Source organism: Thalia democratica, chromosome 1, assembly GCF_965202585.1.
Source record: "Thalia democratica chromosome 1, ktThaDemo2.hap1.1, whole genome shotgun sequence".
NCBI lineage: Eukaryota > Metazoa > Chordata > Thaliacea > Salpida > Salpidae > Thalia > Thalia democratica.
This window is the reverse complement of record NC_139165.1, coordinates 48862324-48883827: the sequence shown is the minus strand read 5'-3', so window position 1 is coordinate 48883827 and position 21504 is coordinate 48862324. Positions and strand designations below refer to the sequence as shown.

At 27.8% G+C, this 21504-nt stretch overlaps 1 protein-coding gene across 1 annotated transcript in view; it reads right to left on the bottom strand.

Annotated features, from left to right (window-relative positions):
• Positions 1–5637: 5637 nt before the first annotated feature.
• The window catches only part of LOC145849130 (tetratricopeptide repeat protein 21B-like), a 31610-nt gene continuing 15743 nt past the window's right edge, over positions 5638–21504 (bottom strand). Inside the window, exons 19-30 of the mRNA XM_082954223.1 lie at positions 21102–21218; positions 17514–17663; positions 15980–16156; positions 14969–15082; positions 14080–14172; positions 12531–12676; positions 11897–12058; positions 9609–9789; positions 8803–8898; positions 8092–8220; positions 7683–7803; positions 5638–5957 (exon numbers count right to left, since the gene is read on the bottom strand). Of these exons, the coding sequence (XP_082810349.1) occupies positions 5812–5957; positions 7683–7803; positions 8092–8220; positions 8803–8898; positions 9609–9789; positions 11897–12058; positions 12531–12676; positions 14080–14172; positions 14969–15082; positions 15980–16156; positions 17514–17663; positions 21102–21218 (1632 nt within the window). The 3' untranslated portion in view covers positions 5638–5811. The remainder of the gene's footprint in view (positions 5958–7682; positions 7804–8091; positions 8221–8802; positions 8899–9608; positions 9790–11896; positions 12059–12530; positions 12677–14079; positions 14173–14968; positions 15083–15979; positions 16157–17513; positions 17664–21101; positions 21219–21504) is intronic.

The window sequence follows — 21504 nt, the reverse complement described above, 5'->3', positions numbered from 1 at the left end:
CACAGCGCTGCAGACAATCTCTCGTGCAATTGAGACGATAAAGTCGGCCATCCAAAGCTGCCTCCAATAAGCCAGCTAGTTAACTTAATCTCCCCCGAGAGCTGCCTTCATTCAGTCGGCAGAACGACTGACCGGTCGCTCTCTTTGAATGAAAGTACCACAAATTTAAACTTTGAACGAAGAGAATAAGGGGAGCAAAGTATTGGCCAGCTAAATAACACGCCAGCCCTAATTTGCTGTGAGGCGCGCTGTGTGTAGTATGTTGTTTGTTTTCATTTTAAGTTAGGCTTTCAGTCAAAAAACAAATGTGCTTACTTTGTGTATGTATATATAAACCTTTTACTAGCTTGTGTCTACGTTTTTAGTTGTTCATACCAAAAACTAATTTAAAAAAACAAAAGCTTCAAAGCTTAAAGTAAGTTCTAGCTATTTAGTAGTTTAAAGAATAGAAAAAACTAAAACAAGTTCTTCTAAAGTCTATAAACAAATTATTCTACTATAAATTGAGTTCAGAAGACTGGACTGCCTAAAACACATCGCACCTCAAATATCTGTCCTCGAAAACGAAAACAGGCAACACATGAAAAGACTTGGGAGAGCAGCAGACGCTCAGAAATGCGCCGCTCAGACGAAATAACAATCAGCTCACGGGACGGCTGCTATTCAGCAGTCGCCTGCTTTTTTCTGTTTTTCCTTTCTACAGCGTTCGCGTTTGCACACCAACGCTCTCACAAATGCGCAGCCAACCAATACAGCTTGCCCGTTTATTCGTTCACTCGCTCCTTTTTCTCTCTGCCTTGCTCGCCGTTGCGAGCGCGTGAGAGACGCTTTTTTCACTGGCAAAGGCCACCTACCGCAAATTGAACTAGTTCACGTCGCATGTCGGCCTTCGATCGAGTTTTAATCTTTTGTCGGATCTTGATACAAAATGAGAAGTTTTTTTGACCCGCGAGTTCAGTGGATTCAATGCTCGAGCTTCGGGTTTTGCGCTTCTGCCAATCGTGACGCTTTAAAGTTTTTATCTGGTCGATTTATTTGGTGTAATTAAATTGCAGACGTCTAGACTTTGAATTAAAACGTTCGGCGCAAAACATTTTTAAAAGTAAAGTTTACATCTAATGTAATTTTAACTGTCGAGCAAAGTTAAGTTGACGCAAACAAGTTTAAGCAGCATTTGTAGTAACTTTGAATCGTTACACTGTTAGTGTTGTTTATTTCTTCGCGTTACATTTACAAGACCGATTTAGTTCACTTAAACTGTAAATTCTTGTAATTCTTTTGATAATTTAGTAAAATTTACGTAATTTAGTAAAATTTAGTAAAACTTTGATAATTTAGTAAAATTTACGCAAGTAGCTAACTTATTAAATCAAAATTTTGCTGTCTCGTGTTTTATATAAAGCGCAGGGTTTAAGTGTTTTTGTAACAAGGTTTAGTTTAAAAGCTTTTAAAGTGTTGTTTAAAATTGTTTTATATTAAGATAAGAAAAAAAAAGAAATGTAAAGGTTCATGGTAAAAAGTTAAGTAAATTTTAACAAATGTTTAATTATTAAACAAAGCTAGTGAATAAAATTATTAGTAGATAAAATCAAAATAAAAAGTCGACGAGTTTAAAAGTAGTTCACTGAACTTATTTCTTTTTATGCGTATTAAAAAAAAATTCAAACAATACAGTTCTGAATAAGTTTTGTACAATTTTCAGTAAAGTACATTTTAAACAAATAAAATAACGTCTTGTACAGTTAAGTATGAATTACTTAAAACTTAAGATTATAAAACAAAATTGTTTTACGCACAACCATTATGACAAACAGCAACACGTAGAGAAAAAAAAAGACAAAGTAGGTCAAAAAACAATAAACTTATTAGTAGGTTAATAAAATAAAACGTTAAAAAAGTATGCGCTTTTTGAATGACAGCATGAAATTCAAAACTTAACTTCCTTTTCTATATCCTCAGCAGAACTTTGCTGCATTTTTGCTTAACCTTTTTTTTTTGTATAAAAATTTCAAAGAACTAAGCTGGAAAGACTTTTTATTGTTAGTACACTACCGATAATACATCTGGCTGTTCTGTGGTGAAAGAAAAATGCCAACTGCACAAGGATAACACTTGTTAATCACGTTCTAAAGACACACACGCTTTGACGTTTACCATCAAACTTTATATGATTTTGAATCTCAAAAAAAACTTTATAACCTTGAATTAGATTAAAAATTTTAAGACTTTTTTTTTAGACTAACGAAACAAAGCTTTCTAAAACTCTTAATTCTACTTTTCTAAAATGCGCTACATAATTATTAAAATAAAAACGTATAATGAGTCTAATTTTTATACACTAAAAAAGTTTCTTAAATCAGAATTAGTATGTGCTTTCTGATATGAATCATGTAACATACATTTAAGTAAGGAAACGGTTCAAAGAAAGCTTTTGTATGATTTCATTTAGTTTAACAAAAAGGAAAAGGCTTGTTACATAAAACTTAAATTTTGTTTAAACGATTTTAAACCGAATTGGTATTAATGGCTTAAAAATTTTAGATAACTAAAAAACGAAGTCAGTAAAAAACTGTTTAAAAAAAATTAAATATTTCTAAAAAGTTTATGCTTCATGCGAAAATTTTAATAAGTAAGTTTTTACTGTATTATAATATTTAAGTTTCCAAAATCGTCCTTATGGTATTTGTCAACCGTTATTTGTGATTTTTTGTCTTTATCATTTACTATATATAAAAAATTATAATTCAAAGAAAAGTACTTCAAGACATAATAAAGAGTTTAAAATAAAAGCCTTGTAGACCTTTTTAAAATATAATTTACTATATAAAGTTTGAATTAAATGTATGTAAAACTTGTTTTAAAAAATCAGCTAAAAAGTATTGTTTAAAATCTGAAAACTATGATTTTATTTTACAGCCATAACAGATAAATTACTACATAAAACATAAATTTTGAGCTAGACCGAAAAATGAGTTGTGCAAATCTTTTCAGCACAACAATTAGCTGTAGCATTAGAATTATAAACACTTTTGTAATGATATTTCAAAAAGTATCAGTAGTAGTAGGCATTAAAAAGTTTTGTTGAAAATTCATCAAGTATTCTATCTTGCGATAAGATTTTGTAAACTTTCATCATGTGATAAACGATAAAACTTTCAGAATTAATTAAACATAAAGGTACTTGTAATCAGTGGGTACTTTTGAAAATGCATCAACTAAACAAAATAGATCAAAATAGCTTTATTAGTTAATTTTGCTTTGAAAGGTGTTTTTGAAAGGTGTTTTTGAAAGTTATATCCCTTTGAAAAAATTTGATTTAAGAACTGATACTTATCATTACTTATGAGTAAGACCTTATTAGCAAAGCAACTAGAGTTTTAGCAAAGTATTCTCCAAAACAAATCATGACTTTATTTTTTTTGTACTCCGTTTTTCTAGGAGTTACATAAGCTCTAGGAGTCTAGTATAAATCCTTCCCACGATTCTGAAAACTTTATATAAAGGTTATTGATATGTCAGTTTTAGTATTGCTTCATAAATGATAATATATATTTTTGAAAGTGTTTGTCAATATTGCTCGACAAATAAAATTGTAGCTAAACATTTAATTATATAATAAACGACAGTTTTTTTTTTACAATTGTTTCATACGTGCGATAGAAGTATATAAGAATATATTTCTAGCTAATATATGAAACAATTGTAAAAAACTGTCGTTTACTATACTTTATTTAAATACTTATATATATATATTTAATTATATAATAAATAACAGTTTAATACAGCTGTTTCATATATGAGATATTTATATCTCACATAATCCTCAGTAAAGGTTTAGTTTATAAAATATATTTTGCAGAAAATTATAATTTAAAATTTATATAAATTTTATTACGTAGTATAACGAAGGTTTTTGTGCAGAAATTTAAGTTTGAAAAATTCACTGATTTTACTTTTGTTATTGGTTAAGAATTTTTGCATTTGGAAAAAGTTAAAGTAACTGCTATTAAAAATTTTGAAAAGTATGGAAAGGATACTTTAACTTATTATATTAGAAAAATACTTTGACATTTTCTCAGCGCAGCTTAAATATACTTTTGTTTAAATTTATTAGGTATAATTTTGCTTAAAATAATTTTTGGTAATGAATGCATATATTTTGTCTTTCGCTTTTATTGTTTAGTGTTATAGTCTTGTCTGATTTATCAATTTCGATTATTTTTCAAAGTTATAAAGTCTGCAGCCAAATTTAGTATTAAATCTTGATTTTCCCTATTTAGTATTTCCCATTTAATTTTTCAGCCTGTGTTGTTATCTCTTAAATCCCAAATATAGTTTGCCGGTTCTCTTGTATGTCTTTATGACTAAAACTTTAAAAAAACTATTAGTGTTTATACATGTGTTTACAAACTATATGTTCCTAAAACTCTATTGTTTTGGACTATCCCATATTATTTGTTTTTATACCAGTTATGAAAAAGTAATTTTTTCGTAATAACTGCAAAATATAATTAAAATAATTGAAGATTTGTTTTATAATAAACAAAGATTTCAACTGTTAAAATAATAAAAAAAACTTACAATATTTTAGGTACTTAACTTTTCTGCTGCTTTTTTATTTTGCTTAAACGCATAAAGTCGAACAAAAACGTAAAATATTTCTTTTTTTTTGTTTGTTTAAAACCTTTTCGAGACTAAGTAGGTGTTACATTTTCTCAAATACTAACAATTTATTGCGAAAAAACATTAAAGCAAACAATGGTTGTTTGTTGGCAAAGAAAAACACTAACTTGAAATGATTTTTTCATGATACTTTATTATCCAAGACTTTGTACTTTTTCGAAGTAGAGAAGAAAACTAATGCTCCATGTATGCTTGTATTATAAAAGAATATGAAAAATATAGTAGTAAAGAAACATATTACTAGAAATCTTTAAGGTCGTATAAACGTATATTATTATCAGATAATGTATTTAAAGAGCCTGTTTACAATTGCGTATTCAAAAGTTAATTTTCTCGTGTATAGACTTCAATAAAAATTTAAGCAAAGTGTATATTTATTGTAAGTTAAAAGTCAGCTTAGACCAAGGTTTTTAAAAGTGGGCGGTACCGCCCCCCTGGAGGCGATTTTAGTAAGTTTGAGGGCAATAATTAGTAAAGGGGCGAAAGGGGGGGGGGGCGATTTAAAAAATTTTGGCGATTTTAAAATTTTGAAACTTACACTAGATATTCTTGAATTGCAGATGAAGAGCAAAAAAAGGTCTTAGGTGTTTTTATTAGTAATTTTGAACCTTACATTAGATATTCTTGAGTTGCAGATGAAGAGCAAAAAAAAAAGCTCTTAGGTGTTTTAAATGGTAGTCTTGTTTGAGGGGGCAATAGCCTTTTTAATTTCTTCAAGAAGGAAAATTTAAAAAAAAAGTTTAAGAAACCCTGGCTTAGACTTTAGTTTGCATAAAAATTATAATATATTTTAGGTTACTGATAAAGTTACAAACTTTAATTAATAAAAAGTTTAATTATAACTGTTTGGATTAAAGTTTCTTACTTGAATATCGTAAAGTCTATTACTTATAGACCGTTAAATTTTTAACCAAATAATTTTTGTCTACTTGTATATAAAAACAAAAAAATTTGTTATTTTTTATTAAAAAAAGTTAATCAATGAGCAAAACAAAAGGTTTTCACGAAAAATAAATATGAATTAAGTGTACCAACTCACAGTATCAATAAAAAATGTGTTAGTAGTAAAAAATTGTACCAAAATGAATATAAAATCACAGTTGTCAAATTATTTTGATTAAGAAAAAATTAAGTTCTCAAAGAGAGTCTTGCTTTTTCTAGTATTTCTTTCTTCATTTTAGGGTAGTCCGGGTAAATTTTGAGCACTTTATTGGACACATTGATGGCCTCTATGTGCTTTTTTGCTTTTAAATAATTAAATGCCAGCTTGTAACCTGATAAAAAATAGTTTAAAAGTTAAATAAAAACATTTAAAACTATTTTTCTTAAAAGTTCTGTAAAAATTACATAAACTTGGTTGTTTATGAAACTTTTAACTTATTTGTGTTTAAAACACAAGTAATAAAACTATGATTTAGTATCGGTTATTTTACTAAAAAGCTGTACGCAATTTCATAAATAAAAACAACAGTTTTACAGTCCTTTTTTAGAAATTTATTTTAGTGTTCACAGTACATACTGATATAATTTTTAAAAAAATAGTTGAATAAGAACTATTACAAAAATGCTAAAATTCAAAAATACTTACACACGTTTCATAGTTATTTGTAGAACAATAATATTTATAAAACCGTTATTATTATTACTCAATTAATTTATTGTTCTATTGAATTATGATAGTAAAATAACAATACTTAAAATTAAAAGTCAAGTTTCACCGCAACGTAATTGACTACTAATTGGTTACGTCACAATAAAAAAGGAAATTATAATTTTTAAACGAATGTTTTTATACCTGATAATAAGCACTTTGGTGACACAATTTAAATCGTATACAAACTTGAAACTAATCCAATTAAATGTTTAGTAAAAGGCTGCTAACGTAATAACATGATTTTTTACATTTCAATTAATTTTTTTTGTACAAAAACTTTTTACAATCTAAAAAAAGCTAGCAACATTTGATGAACACACGTCTACTTTGATTAAAAAATAAAAGCAATAAATAACTTTTAACTTAAAAAGATAACTAATACAACTTTTTCTGTTACTTTATTAATATTTTTTGCTAGCAATATAGAGTTGTTTTTTGCGTTCAATGTCTCAGATTTCAGGAAAATGATTTAAAACATATTATTATATATCTTTAAGGCTAAAACATTTTAAATTTCGGACTCATTTAAATGTTATGAATTGAACTTTCAAAACTTTAAACTAAAACTTTAGACAATAGATAGTTTATAACTATTTTACGTTTAAAAAGGATGTTTATGTATAACATAACTTATTTTTTCTTAATTTATACATAACTGTTAAAACTTGAAGAATATTATTTGAATGCTATAGGAAAATTAAAATTTGATTGAAGTAGTTTTTAAGTCTTTAAAATTTCTCCTTAAACTGTAAGTACCTATTGAGTTGTAAACTTTGAACCATACTTATATTTGAACTTGTAGAAATTCTAACAGCAAAATGATGGTATTGTAATAAAAAATTTTATGAATTTCAGATTTAAAACAGTTTAGATCCTACATTCCTTACACAAATTATTACAGTAAAAAACTAAAATTATAGCTTTTTGTTCTAGATAATTTTCGGAAAATAGCTTTTATATAAAGGGAGGCGATATATAATTCAATTAAAAAGCATAAATAGTAAACTACTACTTTGAACTCAATTACTGAGGATTTTTAACTAAACATTAGCAAATAAACTATCATTTAACTAATTTTTGCATATAGTTTCGTAATTATAAATATCACTTTTAAAAACAAATGAAAATTTTTCAATTGTTTTAAATTAAATATGAAACACAAACTTGGAAACAAAATATTTAAAGCACACATGTAAAGCTAATTGACAGAAACTTTTACTAAAAGGATTCAAAAATTTTACATAAATTTTAACGTATATCATAATTTTATTTATGATAAGGATAGATTATGACGCGTAAAAAAACGATCAGAATAATAAAGTCTTAGAGCATTTTATATACTTACCAATCACAGGGTTGTTCTGTCCACTGTACTGCCAAGCTGTTTCATAGTGAGAGGCCGCATCTTTGTAAGATTGCTCTTTCTCGTAAATGAATCCCAAGTACTCGTAAGCTTTGCAGCAACTCTTTAGTGTAAATGTAATCATTATTATTTAAAACTTAAACGAGTGTTGGGTTGCTAAATAAAAATAAAACAAATATCGTTCTAACAAGTTTCTATAAATAAATTAACAAAACAAAGGCATTAAGTAGATTTTACCTAACAATAAACAGTTACTTGAAATTTAATTCTTTGCTTACAAAAATATCAAACAGTACCAATACACAAACAAAAACATAAAAACTGAGTGTATAAAACTCGCAGTTAGAGCATACTTTTTGCAACACTAAAGAAACAAACAACAATTCGCAACCTTGTTATGTTCGAGGCACTTTTTGAGCAGGTCGGTTGCAACGTCGTACTTACCCGCGCTTATGTACAAGTCGCTGAGAAGGAGCCACGCGGCTTCGAAGTCTTCAGCGTCCTCGTGACTCCACTGCATCTTGAAGTTTGATGACATATTGTATAAAATATATTTGTTTCATAATTAAATAAACAAATAGTTTTGTCACAAGTTAAGATTTAATTTGTAACTTTTTATAGTGAAAATTAAACATTTAGAAAAAAAATTCTTTAGTTTTACGTAAAATTAAACTTGTTTAGAAAAAAGAACTTTTAGCTGGTTTTTAAAATAGGTATTATTTAAGTTTTGATAATAAACTAGCATATTTTAATTACTTCCAAGAGACAAATAGTTTTATGCTACTCATGCGTATAAACAAAGCAAAAAAAGTATAATTCTTAAAACAAACACATTTAATTTTAATATAAACCTGGTTGAATATAAGTACAACAAAATGCATTTTAATAAATTTGGTAACTTTAAAAAGGGTTCTTTGGTGTTCTGGTTTCAGTTTATGATAGTGTTTCAATTAGTTTTTAAATTAAAAGCATACAAAAAACATTTGAAAATGCTAAAAAATCAAAAAAAAAGTATGATAAACTTTAAGCGCTTGTAAACTTTCTTATAAACAACGAATACCTCTGTTGTATGAGGAAAAACTACAAAGTAGAGAAAAATTACTTTAGATATTCGCTTTAGCTGGTTTCTAGCTTTTGGAGTTTGTTTGATCATCTGATAAGCAATCGCCATTCCGAGTAAAGCAGGAACATAATCTCTCTAAATGAGTTGCAAAAATCATTAGAGTGCATTTAACAAAAATTACAAATAAACTTGTTTAAACTCAAGTTAAGCCGAAAGTAATTTTTCATCACTTAACAATTAGCTTAAACTTAGTATGACTAAAAATCAAAACAAGGGGCAAGATTAAGGTAACTTTCCAATGTAAAGGAAGTTTTATGCAAATTTAAATGCAGATTTAACGAGGTGAGTAACAATGGCAGTGGCAACAATGTGAGTGACTTCATTTAGCTCAGCCACGCAACTCATATGTCGACAACACTTCCTCATTGCAACGTGCTTTTTTGCAAGATAATTTTTAAAAGTTGTATTTTGAAAACGAGAAACTTTTTTAAAGACTTTTAATTTGTTAAAAAATTTTATAATCGAGTTTGTTAGTCTGAGAGAGTAGTTTGGAAAACTTATTTTCAATTTATAACCTATATAAATTGCTCTATCCCTAAGTTAAAATTATTATATATTATGTGAAAATTTGTAAATACGTAAAATGTCAAAAGTTTCCAGCTATTTAACAAAAAAAGCTTTTATTTTGCATATATGAGTGTATATAAACACAAGTATAGTAAAAATAATCATAAAACTGCTTTAATGGTATACTAATAAATAAAAGTCACCAATAGAATACACACTAAACAAATATAGAATAGTTTATCAAAGGGTGCTAAATTAAAAACTAAAAATAAAACAACCTTTTTCTGTCCAATTTCAACAAAATTGTTGAGAGCTCGCTCTGCGCTGGGTTTGCTCTTGGACGCTGCAAGAACCAGGTTTTGCAGAACTTCGGCTTTGAAAGGGTCTTCGTTTGATTGAAACTCTTTCACAAGCCTCTCTGCTGTAGACAACGCAGTGTTTGTTTCAGGTCTCTCGTTGCTGTCAAATGATTATGAAAACATAATTGATGCATAGTTAAGCAGTTGCGATACATTTTGCTGTTTTTCCTTGATTTTTTTTTAAATATTTACAAATTTATTTAAGAATATATAAAGTCTAGATGTAGCAGAAATTTAAAAAAAATAAAGAAAATAAAACTGCAACTAGTTTGATTAGAAGTTTTAAAAACATGAGACTGATTTATTAATTTATAAGGTATTAACTATAAATTTCTAAAAGTTATATTATATAAAACTTGAAAACATTTACAATTTCAAGGTACATCATAATTTGTCATAAAGGTTGTTTTATTAAACGTATTAAACCTTATTGATTTAGAATAAAATGGACTTTAATGGTAGATAATGGTAATTTAAAATTGTTTTATAGCAAGCAACATCTAGGGCGATTGCTAAATGACATTTACAAAGAATTTAATATATTTTAAAGGCACAAGAAAAACAAAAAAACTGACGCTTACTATATCTACAAAAAAATACTGTGCAGAAATATGATACGAAAAAAAGTTGAACTACAGATTACATAAAAAACCTAAGACACTTTTAAATTTAAAATATCACTAAGTAAACTCATGGAGTTTTAAACTGTGTACAGAACTACATACGAAAAAAAAGAGGTAACGTATAATAAAACGCATATTTTATTTATTAAAATTTGTAACAAAACCAAAACTGTTAAATAATCAAGGTTAATATTTTTCATACCTTATAAAACAAAAACGAATACAAGCACTTAAAAACAAAGGTAGTTTTTTATTAAAATAAACGATATAAATGATGAGCAACCTAAATTATACTGATGTTTTTTTTGTATTTATAAAACAATAATCGAAAAGTAGCATAAAGGCCATCGCTTATATTTTTAAAAAGAAGTTTATTTTTTAAGTATAAAAACTTATTCTAATAGACTGTACATTTTTATAAACTTTAACTAAAACTTGTTTTCATTAAAAAGTTAAAGTTAACATACTGTAAATTGGTCAGTTCAACATTTACTAAACAAAAATTTTTACCAAATCAAAAAAACACAGCTTTTACAAAAATTCCAGCAAAGTCTCCTTAAACGCAAAACAAACAAAAACTCAGCGAGTTGATTCAAAAAGTGACCCGGTCGTCAATGTCACCTTGCGCGTCGAACGTCGACGAGCGGAGAGACGCGCAAAAATGCAGTGAAGAGCGGCAGACGACAAAACAAACAACAATTCCGTCTGCTTGCTCATTAGAGCGTGACGCGAAAAACACCGAGTTGCGGACTTCGTCGAACGCTGCTTCACGTTCTTCTGCGTGCACTAATGCGGCGACAAAAATAAGTGTCGGTTCGCTTTATTGGAACTGTTTAGGGTGGTTTTTTTTTGTAAACTTTGAATTGAGTTAAGCCTCTGAGATCGATATACTTTGTTACCACATTTAATTGAATTCGATTTACAGCGCGAATGAAGGTTTTATAATCCACATTATTTTTAGCTGCTACAACTTGAATTCAAAAAGCTTAGTGAATATTTTAGTTTTTACACAATAAAAAGTTATAAAAAAATCCTCAGTATTATTCAAAATTTTAGTCCTTGATTAGTTTTTTTTTTTAATGTTACTAAAAAATTAAAACGTTAATTGCAAATGACGTGAAAGAACATACTAAGTTCAAAAAATTTTCAACAAAATACTATTTTCCATAGTTTAAAAAAGCTATTTTAAACTTTTACTGTTAACAAAATGTCTCAAAGTAAACAATATTTTTAATGTTATAAACACAGCGTAATTATCTACCAAGACATTTTTAACACTATATATAAAAAAAAATTTGTTTTGATTAAACTACAAAACGTTGAAATAATAAAAGTAAAACTCTATAAAACCATTTAAATCAAAACACTAGCATAAATTAACTTATGGATAGTTTTAGTTAGCAAGTTTATTATTAATAGCTGTTACATAACTACTTGAAAAATTAAACAGGAACAGTAAGAAAATTCGCGAACAAGTAAATTTTGATATGGAATAACTTATTAGTGTTTAACTAAAAAACCAAAAATACGTCAAAATAAGCTTTATATGTCTTTAAAACAGATGGAAATAAAACTATGGCAAACTTGGATTGCTGCTGAAGACTCTCGAAAACTTCGCCACCCAGCGTCTGTTGATCGGGATTGAGGCAAATTCTGATCATGATCTCGAGAGCCTTCTCACTCCACTCCGAATCCATGCGGCTTCTGTTGAGCAGTTTCAGCGCTTCGCCCGCCCTCCCACAGTACCTGCGTGTATAAACTTTAACAATTGAACATTTGGAAAGTTTTCTGAGCGAATTTTAAAACTGTTAGTGTTTGTAGTTTTGATTACTTTGAAAAAAAAAATTTTTAGTAGTTTAGTTTGATTTTTGTTACTAAGAAAAATAAATGGAAAATAACTAAAAAAATGTACTGATAAAGAACACAGTGCAAGCACGTAGTCGTTTTTTCACTGGACAAAATCAAACTAGACAAACCGCTCTAGCACAAATAAATCTTTACAAAAACAGTTCAAATTTTGCTGATATATTTTTAAATGTACTGTACATTCATGAACCCGTTTATTTTTTATTGTTCTAACCGATGTATTAAAAATTTAACGACCGTCTGATCTTTACATTTAAAAACAACCATACTTGTCCAGCCTAATTTTTTCTAGTGAAAAAACGACTAGGCACAGCAATGTGCTGACAAACAACAGGCCTCCATTCAAACGAACCAGTTGTATATTCCTTTGCAATACTGGAAGCCTGCTTGCATCTCACACTTGGCTTTTCCGCACCTGTCCTCCGCACTTTGCAGAAAACTTTCCACGTCCTTGAGCCTGCCGCCTCTTCGCAGGAGACCGATCAATCTCGCCATCGCCTTTTAATGGATAGTAACTTGTTTATTTAAAATAAGCATGCGTAGAGAACTAACTTTGGTTTGGTTCAGATTTTAAGATTGCATTCGACTTTTCAAGAATTAAAAAAATAGTTTATATGCTAAAACAACAACATATTTTTCTTATAAATGTGATATTATCTGTCCTTACCAAAAATTAATAATTTATCTTAATGGCATCATTTTATATTTTACTTTAAAATTGTATCAAAAGTCATTATCAAGTTGTAATTTATAACTTTAGTCATCAATAATGACAAAAAGTTGTAAACTAAATGAAGTATATTATAGTTGTAGAAACTTAATACTTTGATTAATCTTTTTAAAACCCAAGTTAGTGTTGTTTGCTAAAATATTTATGTCTTTTAGAGCAGTTTAAACAATGCTTTGTAGCATTAATAAAACTTTGTAAAATTAAACTCCCTTTATTATGGGAAATTATAGGTTGAAGTATGTTAACAAAATCTAAGAACTGAGGAGCACAAAAAACAAATTCAGCAGTTGAACCGAAAAGAGTGGTGTAAATAAATAATAAAGTGTTATCAAATTTTTAAAAATATAACTAGTTTTAATGAAAATTATAAATTTTAAACACTTTTTTTTCATTTTTGAAATTACGTAACTTCGATTATAATTTAAACATTTTTAGTTTAATGTTTATAGTCAATGATATATATATATTTTAAATATATAAAAAAATCTTTTTTTTTGTCATAATAATTTTTTTTTTTTTACTTAACAAAGTTCAACTTTATAGAAACTCCTACAATGCTAAATTTTTGACTAAGCCCACACAGTTAAAGTTTAAAAATAAAAACTAGAGTACAATGTAAGTGGGACTACATCAAAGCATGAGTAAAGTTGAGGAAGCTTGAAAACAAATAAGGTGTAAAACGAGTAGTAATTCATAAGCTATTCTACCTTGTTGACCTTTATAAACGCATTTAATGATTTTTTATTCAAAAATTTTATTAACAAAATTCACTAAACAAACTTAGTTTTAATTAACACAAAAAGAAGCTTTACTTATTTCACTTACACACTTACAATTAATGTAAGTCAGGGGTCGGCAGCCATTTATTAGTAGTGGGCCAATTTTTCTAGTAAAAGTACTACTGTATAAAAAAAATCTTTTGCGGACCGCAGTTATTTTGAAACAATTGTAGTAACAACATGAAAAGTTTAAATTTTTAAACACAAACAGAACTCTTATCTTTACTCTGGTTTTTAGTCTAAGTGATGGCATGAATTAGTAAGTTAACTCACTATGTAGTTTAAACTAAAAGTGAATTTAAGTTTTAAAATAGTCATAGAAAATGTTTTTTTTTTCTGAGCGATCGTAAGTCAAACACGAATATTGACTCCGAAAGCTACTAAAGTCTTACCTCATAGTGGTCTGGTTTAGATTCAAGTAACTTCTCGTAATGAAAAATTGCTTGTCTGTATTCTTTTTTGTTGAACATCACATCCGCTAGCATCTATACAAAAGTTTTTATATTTATTATCTTAAAATTTAATGCACAAGTTATATGTTTTTTTTTTTCTAAATCGGTAGAGTTTATCTCAAAATGTTTAGAGTGGATATTGTTTCAAATAGTCTACAGTTTATATTTTTGACTAGTTTACTACGATAAAGTGAACAAAAAATGATAAACCATGTATTTAAAATATTTGAAACATTTTCTTATTAAAAACAAAAAAAGTGTTTAACTGTAAACCTAGTTATAATTTAAAATTTCTAAATTGATTCTAAACTTTAGAAAACTTCCATACACTTTTTATATACAGAAATATTTTTATTGTTCAAAGCAATAAAACATTTGTATTTTGGTTTGTATATAATTATCTTGTTATGTAAAATTATCTAAGTTATCACATACTTTCTATAGAAAAAAACTAAAGGTATTTTTAAAAATAGACAGAACCATGTTATAATCAAAAATTTTATATTTTTAAAAATATTTCTGGAAAACAAGTTTATAATTTAAAAAACGTGGGAGGTGATAAATATTTATTTGAATCTTTGAGTTCCTTCATAAATTTTTACAGGAAAGTTTCAACTAAACTGGCTCTAACCGAAAAGTTAATCAAAGATTAAACGTTTCAAAAAATGTTGCTTTTAATCTATATATGGGTCGCTCATATAATAGAGAAATAGCTCGACATCCTCTGTTGTCTAAATCTATACATTGTACCTTAAATTCGTGACAATGGTGTGCGGAAGCAATGAATGCACCACATCAAGTAACAATACAATACTCATATAAAACTAGCCATGGAAGCTTGGTCGTTGCTGTCATCTTTTATTTTCAGCACCTGATGGCAGTACTGCTGGCAATTTTCGGTGTTGCCCGCTTGCAGTTCTATCCTCGCAAGGTCGAGCAGTATCTGTAAAGTTAAACAAAGAAAATATTTACAAGCGACTAAAAAAAGTGCTGCAAAAAGTTTTGCACACCGAATAAAATTTTTATGCAGTTTTCAAATAATGGAACGGTTTGACTGAAAAAAAAACTGTCTTTGAAAGCTTAACAGAAAACACAACATGTGTTGTTAAAACTCGATACTTTTTATATTTACTTTGAAATTGATTAACTTCGTGACTGTAAGTGTCGGAGTCACCAAACGGTCATCGTGATATTAATTAGAAAACAAATTAAATTACTAAAGTATCAAAACGATAAGGTTGATGGAAAAGCCTAGCTATCTTAGCAACAAGTATAGATTTAATTTAGTTTAGGTAATGTTTGCGGGAAACAAAAACAAATGGATTAAAAAAATCATGATTAAAACATTACTGTAAAATGGAGTACGAAAATTGTAATTTAATATCAGAAATCGTATTTTAGGAAATATAGAAAAATTTTAATGAAAACTGAAGTAACAAAATGTTGTTTTATTTTTATAAATTTAAAAAACTTTAATTATGGCCAAAAACATGACTTTTATTTTACTATTTACTTTATGTACATTTGTTTAACTTTTAGTTTTTTTTTAATCATTAAATTCGACATGTAAAATAAATAAAAAAATTGGAAATAAAAATTATTAGTAAACTGAATTGACTTCGGACATTCAATCAAACAAAGTGTGAAATGACTCATAAAAATATCGAAAACTTAGCATTCTACATAAGGAACTGTAAAATATATTCTACTAAAAACGCAACTAACTAATAAAATTAAAACAGTATAAATTGTTTTAAACAAAGTAGAAATATTTATCACTAAAGACATACTATAAACAACAAATCAATTATTTTTTACACACACTTATAACTCTAACCACCTTGGTATCTTTGGGGGTGTACACTAGCGCTTCCTTCAAATACTTGATGGAGTTGTGCAGGTTGTTCTCCACCTGCTTGTAGTAGTTGGCCAGTTGGCAGCACAACTGACCCGCCTGAACCTTCTCCTTCTCCACTTTGTCCGGCTGCTCTATCTGGGCTCTTTTCAGAACGCGCGCCTTTGAAAGTGTTTTTATAAGTTGCAGTATATATAAATACTTCAAGAGGTATTGATATCAAATTTGATGCTTTGTCTAAACTTATTTTATTATGTTATTCTTTTTTTTTTTTTGCTTTTTCCAAAGACAAAACAAATAGACTTTTAGAATTTTAATTTATTCAACAAAAGCTGGTACGAAGAGCTAAAAAATTAAAGCAGTCCACAGAAACAATGAATAAATATGTGTTAAGTGTTATTAGTTTACAACGGTTTTACTACAAAAATGTGGGTATTATTTATCCAATCTAAATTCAGTTCAAAATAAAATTAAATGTAAAATAAAATAAAAAACACAAGGTATAAAAGTTAGTAATGTTATTTTAAAAATATCAGGTTCTTTAAAATTATTTGTATTTTTTTAAAGCCTATCAAAGATGCGGAAGTGAGTAAACATACTAATCAAAAAGTGATAAAATACTTTATTTGCTAAAAATAAATATTTTAAATAACAGAAAAATATCGATAAAATTGATTATTTTTTAAACAAGATATCATATTAAATTTTCGAAAAAAAAAAGAGAAAATAATTTGAACATTGTGACGTCTTTAAAACAAAAGTCACTAAATAAAGGAAGCTACATAAAGTTCAAAATTTATCAGTTTTTCGCAACTTTGTATCAGATAAACTTCTATAATAAAACTGCAGTCCCGATAAGTGGTGATAATATGGAAAAAGCGAACTTGTGATAAAGCGAAAAGCCTGATAAAAGTTTATCAAAGTGTGAGACTATTTAAAACGAAATTGTTTCAGTTGGAATACTTTAGAGCTTTCTCTTATCTTGATGTATCCTTTTTGGTAAAAGTAATCGCGTTTGAAATGATAAACGTTTTAAAACAGATGTTTATGTGAGAAAACTAAAACACTCATTTACTTTTTTTTAATCCTTTCTGTAAGTTTCATAATAAACTTTATCGGAGCATATAGTAATTATCAATCATGACTGTTTTAAAAAGGTGATAATACATAGAACATTTTAATATTCATGAATGAAATTACAAATTTTTAGAGGTGTATTTTGGACAAAAAATAACGACAAAAATTATTTTAATTCTTAAACTAAAAAGATTCCCTTAACATCAAAAAGATAAGCAAGTCTGGCATAAAGAATTGCTCCCTTTTTTTGTAAACTTTACTTATAACAGCAAAACATTGGACTCAAAAAGAAGAAAATAAGGTACCAATAAGAAAATAGATAAAAACAAACAATAATACTATATTTGTATTGATATATATGATGGTATGTTACAATTTAAAAATAACCTTTAAATTTATCTACCTTATGTTTATGATTTCATTACGAACAAAACACACTAACTTGAACTTCCCTGGCCCTATTGAGAGCTTGCATTTCTTCCTGGGGTCTCTGTGTGTCCCTGTACAAAGTGGCTAGCAACACCAATCTTCGCGCCTCACTGATGTTCTTATCCAGTTGCGACCTTTGATCTTCTTCTTCATTCGCTGTTTCCTGCAACATTATTTTTTATTAAACAATGAAGATTTGGAGGTTTTCAAAATAATTTGTATGTTTTATTCCAACATGCTTTTAAATATATTGTTTTGAATTTGGTGATAAATTGACTTTTAAAAGTCCGAGAGTTAAAAATTTCATCTTAAAATATTATACTTTAACCTGAACTTTATTAAGAGTTTAAACGACGATGTTATACTGTCTTGTGAAGGAAAAAGTGGTGTTTTGTAATTAACAAAATAACTTAAAGTATCATTTAATCTAAATTTATGAATTGAAACTTAAAATGAAACATATAAAACTAATCGTGTTTTAAAGAGATAACAAATCAAACGTAGATCAAAACTTATATACCAAAAGATAAGTTTTAAAAAAAAAAATAAACCAAAATTACTATGCTTTTTTATGTTTTACCTTTTTAAAAACACAATTATATCTAGAAAGTCATTTTGTTCTCCTTCAATACCCTTAAGTAAAGATAAGTTTGTAAAAATATTGCCCGCAACTGAACTTTTAGCTAAAATAAAATTGTGTCAACCAAACAATCTTTTTATATTTACATTTACAATTGCGCTCTTAATTTGACTTTGACTCTAGAGTAAACAGTAGTGCTTATTAGAACTTCATTACCATTTTGCTTGTTAAGTATTTTCTACTAAAGATTTTTAATATTATTGCTTATTATTTAAAAGATTTTTTTAAATCAAATTCGGTTTGCGAAAGACATCTTTATTAGATCTCGGCGGTTGCTTACATAAGGTTGTCGACCCCTGCCCTAAATAAATGTATTAGGAATAGTATATAACATTTATTATTACAACAGTACTAGCAATAATTTAGTATTTTAAAAACTAAGATATTTCATAAATAAACACTTCTTTAATAATTAAATTCAGAGTTATAGTATAAAATAAAATATTAATAAGTGTATTTAATGTTTATTAACAGTTGGTACATTATATAAGTAATATAAACTTGCTACTTAATTAATTTTAAAGTTGCAACGATTAAACATCAAATTTACAATGATTATTTTAATGATACTGTTATGTTTTAGATGAAACAAAAAAATTAAAAGTCTTCTTACTCTACCTCTACGTATAAAAACAAAGGCCGACAGATACAATTGTACCTTTATTTTTGTAAATTAAATAATTTTATTTCAAATCAAAAACAACTTTTTCATTTATTATAAAGTAAGATAACTAGGTTACCGCTTCAAAGGTAGTAAAGTATTGTTTCAACACGTACGTATAAACCTGAACGGCTAATATTTCTCAAACGTAATGTCTAATGTGGCTTTCGCATTTTCAATTTCTTACTACGATCGCAAAAAGTAACAGTTATGAAACACCAATTAATTGATAAAATAACAAGGTTATGTAAAAAAGTCAAAGTAGGTTAAAATCGATTGTTGTTTTCAGTTGTTCTATATATGTGTAAACATTAAATTTTTCTTAATTAGATTAAACTTTGTTTAACCATTAAACAAAATAGTTGCATAAGTGATAGTAAGCAGTACCACTCTATGGAAAATTTAAGATACATAAATAGAATCTAAAATTTGTGTATTTTTATTTTGTTACATTAAACTGTACTTGACTTGAATAATATTCATACGTATTTTATTTTCGCAAGCTCTCTAGTGAGAAGTGGTAAGCACACTGTAGTAAAACAGAACTCGGCTGGAGTATGATTGAATAGTTGTTTTTATTTGAAGAGCTACGCTCATTCATCATTACTTTCGTAAAAACAACATTTTGCGTGGAGGCAATTAGGTAAAGTGTTATCTGAAATGTTATCAGAACAAGACACAATTTTCATCTGAACACGATAAAACTAACTTTATTAAATTGTATATAACATTTGTGGATCTTAATAACTTAATAACTTTTTGAATACTTTTTTAAATGCAACTAATATTTCATAGGAATGGGAAATAAGTTCTAAGCTTACAGTTTTATTATATGACACCGATGAAGTTTGGAGAAGAGTTATTGTATATGGTTAGTTTTATTTTCTTTAAAATAAACACAAATTTTCTTGATAAAATATATATTTTGCTATAGGCTACATAAGTATCTATCAAATTTACAAAACAATCTAGTAAATTGGAGAAACATTTTCGTCTAGTCATTCTATATTTCAAAGAGTATTCGAGTTTAGCTTATTTCCTTTATACAAACAAACAAAACTTTTTGTTAATATTTGATTAGAACTAAACAAACAAAGCAAGAGAATAATAAGTTCAAGTTTAAAAATTACGGTGAATTATTGTTTACACAATCTAGTTTTTCATTAAACGGCAATAAAAAAGTGATACTTTAAAAGTTATAAGATACATGACAGATAAAATTCCAACCTAAATGATAATAAACAAAATACTTGAAACAGCAAAAAATAATATTCAGTACACAGTAACTAAAAAATTTCAATGCTTCAATGACATCATCACCAACTTATGCTTCAAGTAACCTAAAACCTGAGCGAAAAACACAATTAAACGTTCGAGCGACGCGATAAGCCGTCGCCATGGAAACGCGACGGTTTTGTAACAACTGGGTGAAACGAGCATCATCGGCAGTCAATGAGCTTTTTGAAAAAAAAACACACAGCGCTCTCTTGAACGAAAGACACTTGAAATGAAAGCAGTTGAAACTTTTTGACGTGTCTAGCCCGCAAATTTAAAATAATTTTCCAATTCCGCCAGGCACATTCGGACTTGTTCGGTTTGAAGTTTGCGTGTTTATTGCGCGCCGCAAACAGCTCTCGCTCGCTTTAAAAAGTGTGTATTCGAATGTTTTCGTCTTTTGTAATCTGGCGAACCCGAGTAACCTCCACGGGTTCAATTTTGAGCGCTATCCTGCCGAACTCGTTCAAATGGTAGACTTAAAACGGCTGATTTTTACAGCCGCCCAGACACTGTGTGTTCACTTGCTGGCTTAGCGGTCAACACTTTCAGTTGTTGCGGCGAAAATACAAGCACTTCAGGCGTTTTGGTTTCATTTCGCGTACAAACTCAATAAACAAATGAGAACTTTGATGTAGAAATTACAGTTCTATTGTATTGTGATTAAAAGAGCACTAAATGTGTTTTCAAATGGTTTAATTTTAGATATTTTTCTTTTTAATGATATCATTTTCTAAAAGTTTAAAAATTTACTGCTTTAGATTAAAAAAAAGAATTAAACAAAACTGGTTGTAACTTTATTAAATAAACTTATCGCATACAATACACAACTACACGCAAATTATACAAAAACTTAAAATAAAGTTTAAGTTCGGTAATGAAATATTCTTAAGTGCGCCCTTCAGCAAGCAATTTAAAATTAGTTTACGCTTAAATTTAACACCAAAAATATAAAGGTTTGTTTTGTCGTTTAGCTATCTGCTTAATATAAAAATAAAATAACTTTTGAACTAATATACACTCACAGCTTGCAAAACTCTTTCGGCCTTGCTGTAATTTTTCAGTTTGATCAGAAGATGCGCCAACTCAAAACGGAGCCATTTTTGACCGTTCTTAATTGCAGTTTCGTAGTAAGTGATGGCCTGAAACAAAAACATTAAAATAAGAGAAGTACTTTAAACAGATTTTAAATTTCAGATAAAAAAAGGATTTATTCTTAAACAACAAGATTTTAACCAAAAATTTTAACTTAAACTACGTGACATATGCCATTAACAAATTAAAAAAAACAAAAAAAACAAATGAATGCGTTTTATCACGTAGTCAGAAATGCAAGCGGCAAAGTCAATATTTATTACAGACGGGCCAAACGAGTTCACCCGTCTACAGACGCAGTAGCGAAATTGTTGAAGGACAAAGACAAATTGG